At 36.8% G+C, this 14120-nt stretch overlaps 1 protein-coding gene across 1 annotated transcript in view; it reads right to left on the reverse strand.

Annotated features, from left to right (window-relative positions):
• The window catches only part of LOC150095740 (uncharacterized), a 79908-nt gene that overhangs the window by 19857 nt on the left and 45931 nt on the right, over positions 1-14120 (reverse strand). Inside the window, exon 4 of the mRNA XM_090409948.1 lies at positions 6448-6517. Coding sequence (XP_090266074.1) covers positions 6448-6517 — 70 coding nt within the window. The remainder of the gene's footprint in view (positions 1-6447; positions 6518-14120) is intronic.

The following is a 14120-nucleotide window of genomic DNA, read 5'->3' on the forward strand; positions in this document are numbered from 1 at the left end:
CTTTGTCAAATACCTCAAAAATGGTGGTCAAAACTGTTACAGAAACAGTTAATTCAACAGCTCTGAAGGAAATGATGGAGATATTGAAGGAAAAATGCCACAGGAAAGTGAGCAGAGGTGTGTTGCTTTTACAGGGCTATGCACCTGCTCATGCTCCTCTGAAAACAGACAATACACAAGAAAGATTTTTACCTTGGGTATATATTATGTTAAAGATACCAAACAATTTTATAAGCTAGGTTTTTAATCCTTTTTCCCAACTAAGCAAACAGACAAGTAAGTCAAGTTTGCGGCTGCATGTAGTGCAACACTAGGCAACTCGTTGTAAAGGTGGAGTAAGTTCTGATCCCTTTTCTTAGAATTTTCCCCTAATGCAAAGCACATTTCCTTGCGAAAATGTATGATGCTATGCATTAAGGTAATGGTCACTACCCATACCAGTTTTGTCCTTTATTGAGGTCTCATCAGTGAGAGTCAGATCTAAAAAATGCCAATGGTGAAGAGTAATACAGAGCTTATAAATATTTTACCTAAACAAGTTGCCATAAGGTGCTTTGACCTCATTAAATAAAAATCTCAGGATGAGAGTAATATGTAGAAAGATTTTTACCTTGGGTATATATTATGTTAAAGATACCAAACAATTTTATAAGCTAGGTTTTTAATCCTTTTTCCCAACTAAGCAAACAGACAAGTAAGTCAAGTTTGCGGCTGCACGTATGCAACACTAGGCAACTCGTTGTAAAGGTGGAGTAAGTTCTGATCCCTTTTCTTAGAATTTTCCCCTAATGCAAAGCACATTTCCTTGCGAAAATGTATGATGCTATGCATTAAGGTAATGGTCACTACCCATACCGGTTTTGTCCTTTATTGAGGTCTCATCAGTGGGAGTCAGATCTAAAAAATGCCAAGGGTGAAGAGTAATACAGAGCTTATAAATATTTTACCTAAACAAGTTGCCATAAGGTGCTTTGACCTCATTAAATAAAAATCTCAGGATGAGAGTAATATGTAGAAAGTTTTTTACCTTGGGTATATATTATGTTAAAAGATACCAAGCAATTTTATAAGCTAGGTTTTTAACTCTAGCTCTTTTACTCTACCTTACAACGAGTTGCCTAGTGTTGCACTAAGTGCAGCAGCAAACTTGACTTACTTGTCTGTTTGCTTGCTTGGGAAAAAGGATTAAAAACCTAGCTTATAAAATTGCTTGGTATCTTTAACATAATATATACCCAAGGTAAAAAACTTTCTACATATTACTCTCATCCTGAGAATTTTATTTAATGAGGTCAAAGCAACTTGTTTAGGTAAAATATTTATAAGTTCTGTATTACTTCACCCTTGGCATTTTTTAGGTCTGGCTCCCACTGACGAGACCTCAATAAAGGTCGAAACTGGTATGGGTAGTGACCATTACTTTAATGCATAGCATCATACATTTCTGCAAGGAAATGTGCTTTGCATTAAGGGAAAATTCTAAGGAAAGGGATCAGAACTTACTCCACCTTTACAACGAGTTGCCTAGTGTTACACTACGTGCAACTGTAAACTTGACTTACTTGTCTGTTTGTTTACTTGGGAAAAAGGATTAAAAACCTAGCTTATAAAATCGCTTGGTATCTTTAAGACAATACACAACTTTGGCTTTCAATGTCTACTCACTTACTCTATTTGCAAGACCTGGTCCCATATGACTATTTCCTATTCTCAAATTTAAAGAAACATTTGAGAGGAACAAAATTTACCACAGATAATGAAGTCATATCTGCAACTGAGGACTGGTTTGTGCAACAAGATTTTTTTTTTTCCTCAGAGGATTGCAAATGATGCAGCAGCATTGTAACAAGTGTATAACACTTCATATGGAATATGTAGAATAATGTGTTAGTTACATGGCTGTACTTCAATTCCTTAATGGTAATTATCACAACTTTTTCCTTGTATCATCCTCTTTTATGTCTATCAACTAGATTTTTCAACCCACAGACTTTCACTATATCCTAATAGAGAGAACTCTACAGAACAGTCACCATTTTGGTCATTTGGCTGAATTTTATCCAACACTTCCCCATCTTTTTTGCTATATGTCTGCTGAACTTCAACTTCATATCCACCACCATCCCTGAATCCCTAGTCTTGTCCATTTGCTAAGATCTAGTTACAACAGTGTAATACATAAGATCAATTCACCAATATTTTCATGTCAAAGCATATAACCTTGCACTTTACCATATTAAACTTCCAACCATTATCCTCTGCTTATACTGCTAGTCTATTTAAATCAACCCAGAAAAGTCTCCCTTCATTGCCTTCAATAACTATTTCTCTCCTCACCAGCAAACAACTTGAGTATTCCCTTCCCACCAATTCTCTATATATCATTAATTTATAAATGAAATAGTGATGGGATACAGCCTTGTGACACACCACTCATTCATTTTCCTACTTCTTGAGTTCTATTTTTATCCCATATACTATATTATTCTTAGATGTCTCCATATCAGCCATGTCACCTTCTTATCTAATCTCATTTGGTCCAATTTACTAGCATTTACTTATTATTATTATTATTATTATTATTATACTAAGACCACATAGAGTCAAAGACTCATCTAGGAAGTCCCTTTGTCATATACACACACAACTCATCAAACCTTGTCTTAAAAACATTCAAATTCTCTGCAAACACCATGCCCTTGAGCAATGCATTCCAATCATTCACAATTCTCTGCCAATCTCCTACCATTTTATGAAAAACCTCTTCCACACTGAACTTATAACAACCCCCTTACCAACTTGTATGTATCTATCATATCACTCCTCTTCCTGTTTATTTATTCACTTGACTCTGAAATTGCATCTTTTCAACTTTTCCTCAAATTCAAAATTCCAGAGATCAGAAACTGCCTTAGTCAATCGCCTCTGGACCCTTTCCATCATTTTGTCCTTTTGAAAACCAGGTGACACAAATCTGTGCATAGCTTTCCATATGACACCTAATCAAGGCCTTATACAATGGAACAAGAATCTCCTTGCTTCTAGAAGTTGGTGTCCTCTGCATCATTCCCAGAATTCATTGTGTTGTCCTCACAATTCTGTGAATGTGTTCTCTAAATTTTAGATCCTTATCCACCATCACCCCAAGATCTCTTATTTCTACCACCTCTAACAATATATCCCCACAAAGTGTAAATTCTACATCCCAACTTTTAAAACCTTACACATATATTCCCCAATATTATTAACATACAGGTTAAACAGCAATGACCATAAAATACACCCCTGAGGCACACCACTAGTGACTTTACTCTTCTGGGACTTTGATGTCCCATACACAACTTGTTGATTCTTATCAGACAGCCAATTTCCAATCCAATGCACTAGTCTAATATTATTTATTATTATTATTATTATGTGACACCTCCAGGGAGTCCAAAGACTCATCGAGGGAGTGTGCCAACAGCATCGAACGATTGATCCCTTTCCAACTACTAACTGCACTCAAACTTGCTTAACTTTTTGCAAGCCATTAGTAGCAGAGGCTCTACCAATCCCATTTAATTATTTACTTATCATGTGGTAATCTATCATAAGCCTTTCCAAAATCTAAGTATACTACTGTCTATCCATCTATTTTTTCCAATTAAGCTGTCACTTTACTGTAATAAGTAAGTAGATCACTAAACATGACATCCCTTTAGCAAATCCATGCTGTCCATTAAAGATAATACCACTGTTGTAAACCCAATTCTGCATCCTAGTTCTCATCAGCTTCTCCAACAACCTAACCACAACACCTGACACAAGATTGGCCTATAATTTGATGCCTGATTTCTGTCACCTCCCTTATGATGCAGCACAAATCTTGCCTTCCTTCCACTCCTTTAGAACTTGATCCAATGGAAGATTCATAATAAACAAATATGCAAAGCAGATGTCAACTCTCTGGCACATTCTTTCAAAATACATGGTGATATATCATCAAGTCCCACAGCCTTATTAACATCAAGTTTGCTCAATTCCCACATACCTCTTGCTCGCTTACAGTCAGTAGGTCTTTTCTCATCATCTAATGCTCTCAAACTCTCCATTGTGTCACCTTCACAAGAATGAAAGATCTTTATGAACTCATTAAATAACTCAACAATATCTTTCACAGCAGTTATTCTTATACCATTTTCTGAAATCAATGTCATACTCATAGTAATTTTTTTTTCTTTTTTTTCTAGCTACATATCAAAAGAAATCCCTAGAATTTTTTTGGCTTTATAAGCTATCAGCTGCTCATTTTGCACTTTTGCTCTTTCCTGGATCTATATCTAGTTTCTTTGATTCCACTTATTAGATGTGACTTCTCCATTCTCTTCCTTAGAAGAACCATCTTGAAAGCTGTTTTCCTCACCTCCCAGGCCATTCTCTTCTTGCATGCACGCATGCGCGCACGCACGCACACACACACACACACACTCTCTCTCTCTCTCCTTTGAGCATTAATCTTTCTCATGCTGTGTTCCTCTGTCCACCCTGAGTCACCTCGTTTCCCTGTTTGTCTTGCACACTTGTTTTTGATTCTCTATACTCATACTACCCACTTCATTCATAAGTACCAATTCAATCTCTCCTTCCTTACTCTCCCACTCTTTCTTATTGCTTTTTTCTTGCTCAGTTTCATTCTCTGTACTCAATGCTCTTCCATCCAAACAGCAGTCTTTCCAGAATACTCCACCATAACCATTCTAATGCAGTCCATCATTCTTATATATTTAAATTCATCCTTCGAACTCATTCCAGACATTAACAAAGTGCACACCTTTCTCCTCCCACATTTCTGCTAATATATCATTCACAATCTTTGCTCTCCACATCATCTCTTCACTGTCATACATTGGCAACACACACTTACTACCTTTCCTATCACACTATTATTGTTTATCCTTCTCAACAAACTGTTGATAGCCGATCTTACGTTTTCTGTTCCCAGTCAAGTAATTTTTCTCTATTACCACTACCAACTCTTTTACTCCCTTATTCCTCATATCCAACTTTAACCACCTTGAATGTCTCTTAGTGGATATACACTATCCACCTTGAATGTCTCTTGATTTATGTGACAAGTACCTTGAATGCAGAATTCTTGAAAAGTCCTCACTACCAATTTTAAACTCATGAACCAATCTACCAAATGCTGCCTACTCTTTCGCACACAACCCATGTATCTATTTGTTCATCAGATCCTATGCTCATGCAAGCTTTCTCACTTTGGTCAAACAGCTTGCATGAGCTTTTATTTATTATTTATTTATAAGCTTTATAGAGATTTATTTATAAGCTACTATATGTACTATATTGATAGAAGAAGGAGAGGTGATATGATTGAGACTTTTAAACTGTTGAGGTGGTTACAGGGTTGACACTGGGGAGTTCTTTTGCTTGGTTGAACAGCTGGAAGGAGTGATTACAAGAGGCCATCCCTGGAAGTTATGAAAGGAAACTGTGAGCAAGAGGGTGAGGAGTTGTTTCTTTGCGTGGAGGGTGGTTGAACCGTGAAATGCATTGCCTGATGGAGTGGTATGATAGACTTTGTGTTTCTTAAGGGGGGACCTCCCCTCGATGAATCTTGACAGACTTTATGTTCTTAGGAAGGACCTCCCACGATGAGTCTTTTGACTCCATGGAGGCCTGAATAATAATATTAATAATAATGTAGATTATAAATAAATGGGATTGATTATAGGATTCTTTTAGATAATTCCAAATCACCACATCAATGCCTCTTCAAATATGAACATTTATTCAAAGACAGCTCCAAAGCAACATGCACACATGTGGTTACATCCTACTTAAAGATTATTATTATATTATTATTAAGAGAGACTTCCAGGGAGTCAAGGACTAATCGAAGGAGTGGTGTGTGATTGCAATCCATTCCAATCACACACCACTATATGACAGAAAAATCTAGCCCTCACCCCCCTTCTTAGGGGCATTCATTCTCAGCTTGAAAGGATGCATTCTTTTTCCTTTTCCCACCCTCCATTAATTGAAATTATGCATGAATTGACAAGATCTTCACAATAAGTCTTACTTTTATCATGTTTTATTTAGTTAATAGTTGGAGGAATGAAAAAAATAGTAAAATGTATTATTTTATCAATTTTAAAAGCTTTGCTTAAGGTTGCCATTATATCTTTGGCTATGGGTTTCTTCATGTTTATATCCAGGCCTTGGATTCCTTTATGTTTATTTCCTCCCCTCTCCACCTTTATTTATGTTTCACCACAAGTATCTTTGAACAAGAAATAATCTTCAATAACACAGTATTTAAGAGTGATATATGTTATTTTTTTAATTAGTAATGCTGATGACATTAACAATGTAAAATTGAATGGAGCCCAAATTTTAAAAATTAACAACTGCATTAGATTTTTTTCAGTTTTAGATTACCTGAGCTGCATTGCAGTTATCAAATCTTCTACTAGTTTGGTCCTGGTCCTGGTCCTCTTGAGAAAATTTTCTGTAAAACAGTTTTCTGATTTAAGTTAAGATACATTAAAACTGCAAAAAATATGTATGCTGTCAAAAGCATTATAACACTTGAAATACACATAAATAGCAAAATATTTATTTATTTTTTTTTTATTCAAGTTCTTTGATATTACAGCATTTAATCAGTATGATAAATTTTCCATATACATTTGAGAAGTTTCATGGGAAATTATTATCTTCATAGAATGCTATCTACATAGTGCAGATGTGGTAGTCCTGCAGGAGGATTTGAATAAGCTAGACAGATGGACAAATGAATGGGGGTGTCGGTTTGAGGTTTGGGACACATCGATGGGACGCTGCATACTCTATTGGAGGAACTATACTGGAGGAGATAGGGGAGACAAGAGATCTAGGGTTGGTGATTGATGGAAACCTGGAAATTCAGGAGACATATTGCAAAGACGGTAACACAGAGGATTGCTGCAATAATGAGAAGGACGCTGACCTTCAGAGATAAGAGTTATCATTCCGTTGTATAAGACCCTGATCAGACCACACTTAGACTATTGTTCTCAAATTTGGTCCCCAGGATTTGAAGGGGATAAATTAACTGTGGAAAGGGTACAAAGGCGGATAACAAAGACAGTTTCAGGACTGTACAATGTTAGTTATGAGGATCGGCTTAGGGAAGAAGGAGAGATGATATAACTGAGATTTTTAAACTGTTGAGAGGTGGTTACAGGGTTGACACTGGGGAGTTTTTTCGCTTGGTTGAACAGAAGGAAGGAGTGATGATAAGGGGCCATTCCTGGAAGTTATGAAAGGAAACTGTGAGCAAGAGGGTGAGGAGTGGTTTCTTTGCGTGGAGGGTGGTTGAACCGTGGAATGCCTTGTCTGACAGAGTGGTGAGAGCGAGAATGGTCAATGAGTTTAAGGAGTGGTATGATAGACTTTTTAGATGTGTTTCCTAGGAGGGACCTTCCTCGATAAGTCTTGATAGACTTGTGTTTCCTAGGAAGGACCTTCCGCGATGTTTCTTTTGACTGCATGGAGGCCTAAATAATAATAATAATAATAATAATTATTATTATTATTATTCATATCGTCGCTACCATGTTAAATTAGCAAATGTGAAAAATCACATTTTCCCCATGAAATTAATCTTTATTTATTAATTATCTATAACTGATAGTCAAAATTTATCTCAATAAGTTAAAAGGAGTGCTAAAGTGGCAATAATTGCAGCATTAAATTCCAAAACTTGAAGGCATAGTCATTTCACTAACCTAACATCAGATTGACCTAACATTAAAATAAAGTCATTTTCACTGACCCTAACATTAATAACATAATATCCAGATTATGGATCTGGATCAGTGGCCTCCTAAATATGCTTTGGAATTTTTCCCTATTTTAAACAAAGTATGAAGAGTCTTGCCAGAAAATCAGCCATTGTCTTCTCTCCAAGTTTCAACTATTCCACTTGAATTTCATCTTCTTCAGCAGCTCTTCCCTTCTTTTTTTTCAAAACTGTCTCCTCCTTTTCTCTTGTAACTTTTGGCACATTAAATTTGCAACTCTTTTACTAGTTGGGTGTCCATAAATATCTTTCTTTATCAGTGTAAAGTTCTTCATAGTATTCCTTAATTCTGATTTATAAGACTTCTGTGGCAGGTAAACATGATATAGGGTGGGCCAAAAGTCACGAAGAGGTCTGAAGTTTTAATAACTTTTTAAAAACAAGACTTTGTTTAATTATTTAAAAAAAAATTTTCTTTATGGGTTTTATAACGAAGACCTAGGAGATTAACCGTGGAAAAATTCACAACTGAACAGCAAACATAAATTGTGAAATTTTACTATCAAAACCAAGAATCAATAATTCTAACCCAACAAACATATCATTACCATTACAGTGTGAGAGATTCTCATTCTTTAAGTGACCTTCCACAGGCAGACCATGCTCTGTTAGGTACGAAGCCACGGTTCAGCGTGTAAGGGAGAGTGTTGCAGAAGACCAGAGCACATCAACTTGAAGGCAGTCTGGACAGGTTGAAGTCTCTTGGATGTCACTCTGGTGTATTCTGAAAACCTTGAACCTGTTTCCATATAAAATCCAGTTGGTGCAACAGCTGAAGCTACCAGGTTATGCCCACAGATTTCAATATGCAGTCAGATTTTAAGAATTAGCAAGGAGAGATTCTGAATTCTGAATGGCTTCATTAACAAACAAAATTGCAGGATTTGGGGTATGGAAAATCCTAGGACAATTTAGCAAAGGGAATTGCATCCCCTTAAGTGTACAGTCTGGTGTGGGGGTGACGTCAGAAGAAGCGAATGAACCTTACTTTTCGAAGACCACATTGGGAATCCTGTCAATGTTACAGGAGATGAATATCAGTCTATGATCGAAAATTTCTTACTCCCAGCTCAAGATAAACATGACGTGGCTCCAACAGGACAGAGTGACAGCTCACACAGCAAGGGCCACAATCCAGCTGCTTAGGCAAATTTTTGAGGGAAGAATTTCCCATGGTTGCAACATAAGCTGGCCAACGCATTCTCCCGATCTGACGACTTCTGATTTCTTCCTATGGGGTTATCTCAAAGAAAAAGTTTATGTTAACAAGCCTCAGACACTCCAGCAGCTGAAGAACAATATTCAGGCTGAAATCAGAGCACTGGAACTTGAAACACTAAGAGGTGTCATGAAAAATGCTTTAGAAAGGGTGCGTTCATGTGAAGCAGAAAATGGATGCCATTTACAAGATTTGATTTTTCACACCTGATGTAAATTTATTTCCTATATATACTGCATATGATGCTATGGTATTGTAAAATTAAAACAAAAATTAAGGAGTTATTAAATATTGAAACCCCTCCATGTCTTTTGGCCCGCCCTGTAATATTTAATTCTGGTATGCATACCATATTGAACTAATTGGTAGAATAATATTTTTATTTGATACTTTACTAGTTTCATGATTTCAGTAGTCCACATAATTCATTTCAGTGCTTTGCTACAATACTTGGTGTTTGGCTTCTGTTTTGAGTATGCTGTTAATCCTGATTTGTGTTTCTTTCCCCCCCTACATTTTTGAAGTGTTTTGACATACATATCTCTCCTCACATGATATCTATCTTATGTAATAACACATTCCACATGCACAGGTGATCTTATACACCTCAGGTTTTTTTGAGTGAAGGATGATGGACAGTTTTGGAGGTCTAAGAGGACTTGGAATCTAGTTTGGTGAAAAGAAGGCAGCTTTCATCCCTTATTAACTAAGTATCTTTGATATATTGTTTGTGAGTAACCAAATGGGAGAAGGGAGAAGCACAGCTCTTCTGTAATCTTGTTTTTCTTGTTTATTTGGTTATTTAGGGAAATGCTTCAGATTTTATTAACCAATGTTTTTGTAGCTATTCTTTGCTAGGATAGAACTAATGTATTCTTGATTTCTTTTTTCAATACTGCTGGATATGTTGTATGCTCTGTCTTACAGGATTCTTATAATTGCAATCTTTTGGCATGTGTGTTAGTATCCTGTAAACTGCATAGCTGAGTTTGTTTTGCTTGGACACTTCTACTGTGTCTAAAAATGGTAAAGATTTATTAGTTTCTAATTCAACTGTGAATTTGGATGTGAGGATGAATATTATTAAGGTGAATAACGAATTCTTGTAGTTGGTTAGTAGAGCTTTCATCATTGAAGAACATGTCATCGATGATGATGGCAGAGGAATTATGTCCACATAAGGTATTCATGAAAGATAGAAATAGTGGCAATGGTTTTGATAGTCCCCATGACTGATATCATTACAAATGTAGAAAAAGGACTAAGGAGATTACTGAAAGAGAATGCAGATTTAATCCACATTCAAACAACCTCCAAACTTCTAAAAACCAAACAACCAGGCCAAAATACCTCAAAAATAGAATTGTAGAATTGTTAGTGTTACAAAAAGCAAGATAGGAACAGCATCATATTTAAAAAAGTCATCCAGCAGTAATCATGAATATAGAGGATTTTATTGAAAAAATGCAACATTTACTCAATGACAGGGAATTCTTGTAGATAAACTTATACATTGGTTATACATGGCTTTAAATTTTTCAGGAAATAACGTCTACTAAAATAATGACAAAACTTTAATCATTACCTTCCTATATTTCAGCAATGTTACATTGCCATCTTCTGGGAACAAAAAACTATGATATGCGCATGCAGGTACTAACAACGAGCAAATGAGGCTGAAGAAGGCAACTGAAGTTGGTCCTAGAATCCTAAAGGTGCCTCCTAGCAGACTAAATTGGGTTGTCTTGGCTGTTGGGCTGATGTTTTAAGGATGCAAGCTTTCCAAATTTGGGGCAATCTCATGTGCCCAAATTTGTTGAGGTTTGGTAAGTTTTTTAGAGCTGAGGCTGATTCAAGAAATAATCTTTCATACTTGTACTTGCCGTGGTATAATAAAGTGGTCTTCTTCCAACATATTCTGTGGTGGGTGTCCAGTGCATGGTCAGCAAGTCCTGAGTGGCTGTATTGGTTAAACTAGATGTAGTCCTTGTGTTCGGATATCCTGATATTGGCTGTCCTACATATTTGGCAGTAGTAGGACAGTTTGCAACTGCAAGGGACCTGGTATACTCCAGGTAGGTCTAGGGGAAAGTGGCTGGTCTTTGGTGGAGTAGATAAGGGATGCCAAGTTCTTATATGGTTTGTAACAGGTAGTTAGGTCGTATTTTTTTTAGGATTTTTGTTAACTTTTCAGATGTGTCCCAGATATAAGGAATGGTGTAAATCACTGTTATGAATGGGGAAGGGGGTTAACTTGTTTTAATATTTTCTGGATTTTTTGAGGATTGTAGCCATTGGCTAAGAAGACGTTAAGGATATGGTTATATGGTTAAGTAGTTAGTAGGGTATTGTTATCCAAACAGATTAATTTAGCCCTGTTATATAAGGTTTTTATAATCCCATATTGTTGTGGGGGGGGGATTGCTGGTGAATGTATCTACCTGTATGGATTGGTTTTCTGTAAACAGAGAAAGGAAAGGGGATGGAAAGAAGTATTCTTTCCATCCCCTTTCCTTTCTCTGTTTAGGAACTATCTTGTACCTTTACATAAGGCATTATAATAAGGTTAGGAGACATCTTAGAGCTATAGCATGGAATCAATTCAGTGGTAAGGAAATAAATGCTGCTTGGGAACTGACAAAGAAATACATAACAGCATCAATGTATGAATGTATTCTGAAGCTCAAAAAGCTGAATAAGGTAAGTATAAAATGGATGATGGCAGGATTAAGCATGCAATCATGAAGAAGAAGGCACTTTGGAGGCAGCAAAAGATGAATGATGGTAATAATCAGTTGCATGAAGAATATAAAGAGCAGGCCTGGAGAGTGATTCAGTTGGGAATGACAACAAACGTGCAGTACGAACAGAGATTAGCAAATCAGACCAAGATAAACTTTGTGAGTTTTTTGATATATGGCAAGTGGAAAGACGAATGATTATGGTAAGATAATGCTAATGGATGAAAGTGGTAGATTGGTAACTGCTGCAGAGGACATAGTCAAGGTATGCAGTGAGCAGTTCACCAGAATGTTTCATCCTTAGTATGAAATTAGTAGCTCTCATTTCATTTTCAAGTGTAGAAAATGAAATGAGAGATAAAAATATGATAGTGAGCAAGCAAGAGGTATATGAGGAGTTAAGCTAGATTTCAATAAGGCAATAGGACTGGATGACATATCACCACGTGTCTTGAAGGAATGCTCCAAGGAGTTAGCATCAGCATTGGACTACCTATTTAACAAAAGTCTTACAACAGCACAAGTTCCAAATAAGTGGAAGGAAGGCAAAATGTTTTACTTCACAAAAATTGGTGATAAAGCTAAGAAAACAAATTATAGGCTGATCTGTATATCTGGAATTGTAGTTAAGATATTGGAGAGGATACAAAAGTGGGTGAATAACAGTGGTATTCTTTGTGTTTGCTAGAATGGGTTTGAAAGGGAGGTTGTGTTTTACGAACTTCCTAATTTACTATAACAAGGTGATGAAATGAATTGGACAAGGGAGATGCACATACAGTAGTATACTTAGAATTTGCAAAGGCTTTTGATAGATTGCCATACCACAAGTTGATAATTAAATTGAAGCTTCTGGGATTGGATAATAGACTAGTGAGTTGGATATGTGAATAGCTATCAGATAGTATCAGAAAGTTGTGTATGGGTGGGGCATTTTCTCAAAAGAGGAAAGTCATTAGTGGTGTCCCACTGGGGACACCACTAATATCATTAATATCTTTATATATTAATGATATTGTGATGTGTTTAACTGGTGATATACAACTATTTGCAGATAATGCAAAATTGGGAGGAATCAAGCAGATGTTCTGGCCTTACAAGAGGACTTAAATAGATTGTATGAGTGGGCAATACTATGGAATTGTCAATTCAATACTGCAAAGTGTAAGGTTCTGATATTTGGTGGGCAACAATGAGATGCAAAGTGGGCAAATGGGATACACTTGGCAGGGAAATTTTGGAGGAAGTTGAGGAGATAAGAGACCTTGGAGTTGTGATGAACAAGGATCTAAAGTTCAGAGGTCATATTGCAGAAGTTGTGAAGACATCATATCATCTAACACATATCCTGGATCACCTCTTTGATCTATCCTATTCAACTGGCATCTATGCTACAACGTGGAAGCGGGTCCACATCTACCCCATCCCAAAGAAAGGTGATTAAAATCAACCAATGAATTACCGAATAATTGTTCTCACTTCTGTTCTCTCTAAATTATGGAGAAGATTATCAACAACCAATTCTTGAACCACCTAGAGTCATACCAACTAATCGGTGACAAGCAGTATGGATTCCACCACTTGCGATCTACAGCTGATCTTGCTTTCACCACCCACCTCTGGACTCAAGTCATGGGGAATTTGGAGAAACATATGTGGTTGCCCTAAACATTTCAAAGACATTTGATTAGGTTTGGTACAGGGGGCCTACTCATCAAACAGCCATCCTATGGTCTGCCTTCCACATTCTGCAACTAAATTGGCAACTTTCTCACTGGTTGCTCACTCAAGTCATGATGGACAGTAACTTCTCAGATTTCCCCCACAATGCAGGAGTACCCCAGGGTTCTGTTCTTTCACCTATTCTCTTCCTCTTGTATATAAATGACCTATTCTCACAAACTTTCATTCCTCTTTTTCATTCGACAAACCTTGTAGTGCTCAAGTATTAGAATTCTCAAGATCTACCATGACCAGTGAAATGAACTCAGATCTCCTAGTTATATCCCAGTGGGGCAAGGACAACCTTCTAGACTTCACGACCACCAATGCTCAGTCCTGTCTAATATCTCACAAGAAAGAATTTGTATCCCTCCTTCTTTACCTTCAGTAATACCGAAATACCCAAACAAGATCAGATTTCTCTTCTTGGACTGACCTGCACCTTCAATCTTATCTGGCACAACCACAATGCAACTATATCTTCTGCAGCCACCAAAAAAGTTGGTGTACTTTTTGCACAAGATGCTCACACCTTCCAGCTGCTAAATCTACACCAAGACCAAATCTACCCAGCCATGAAATATTG

The sequence above is a fragment of the Typopeltis vanoorti genome, chromosome 20 (assembly GCF_054136105.1).
Source record: "Typopeltis vanoorti isolate ZY-2024b chromosome 20, IOZ_Tvanoo_1.0, whole genome shotgun sequence".
Taxonomy (NCBI): domain Eukaryota; kingdom Metazoa; phylum Arthropoda; class Arachnida; order Uropygi; family Thelyphonidae; genus Typopeltis; species Typopeltis vanoorti.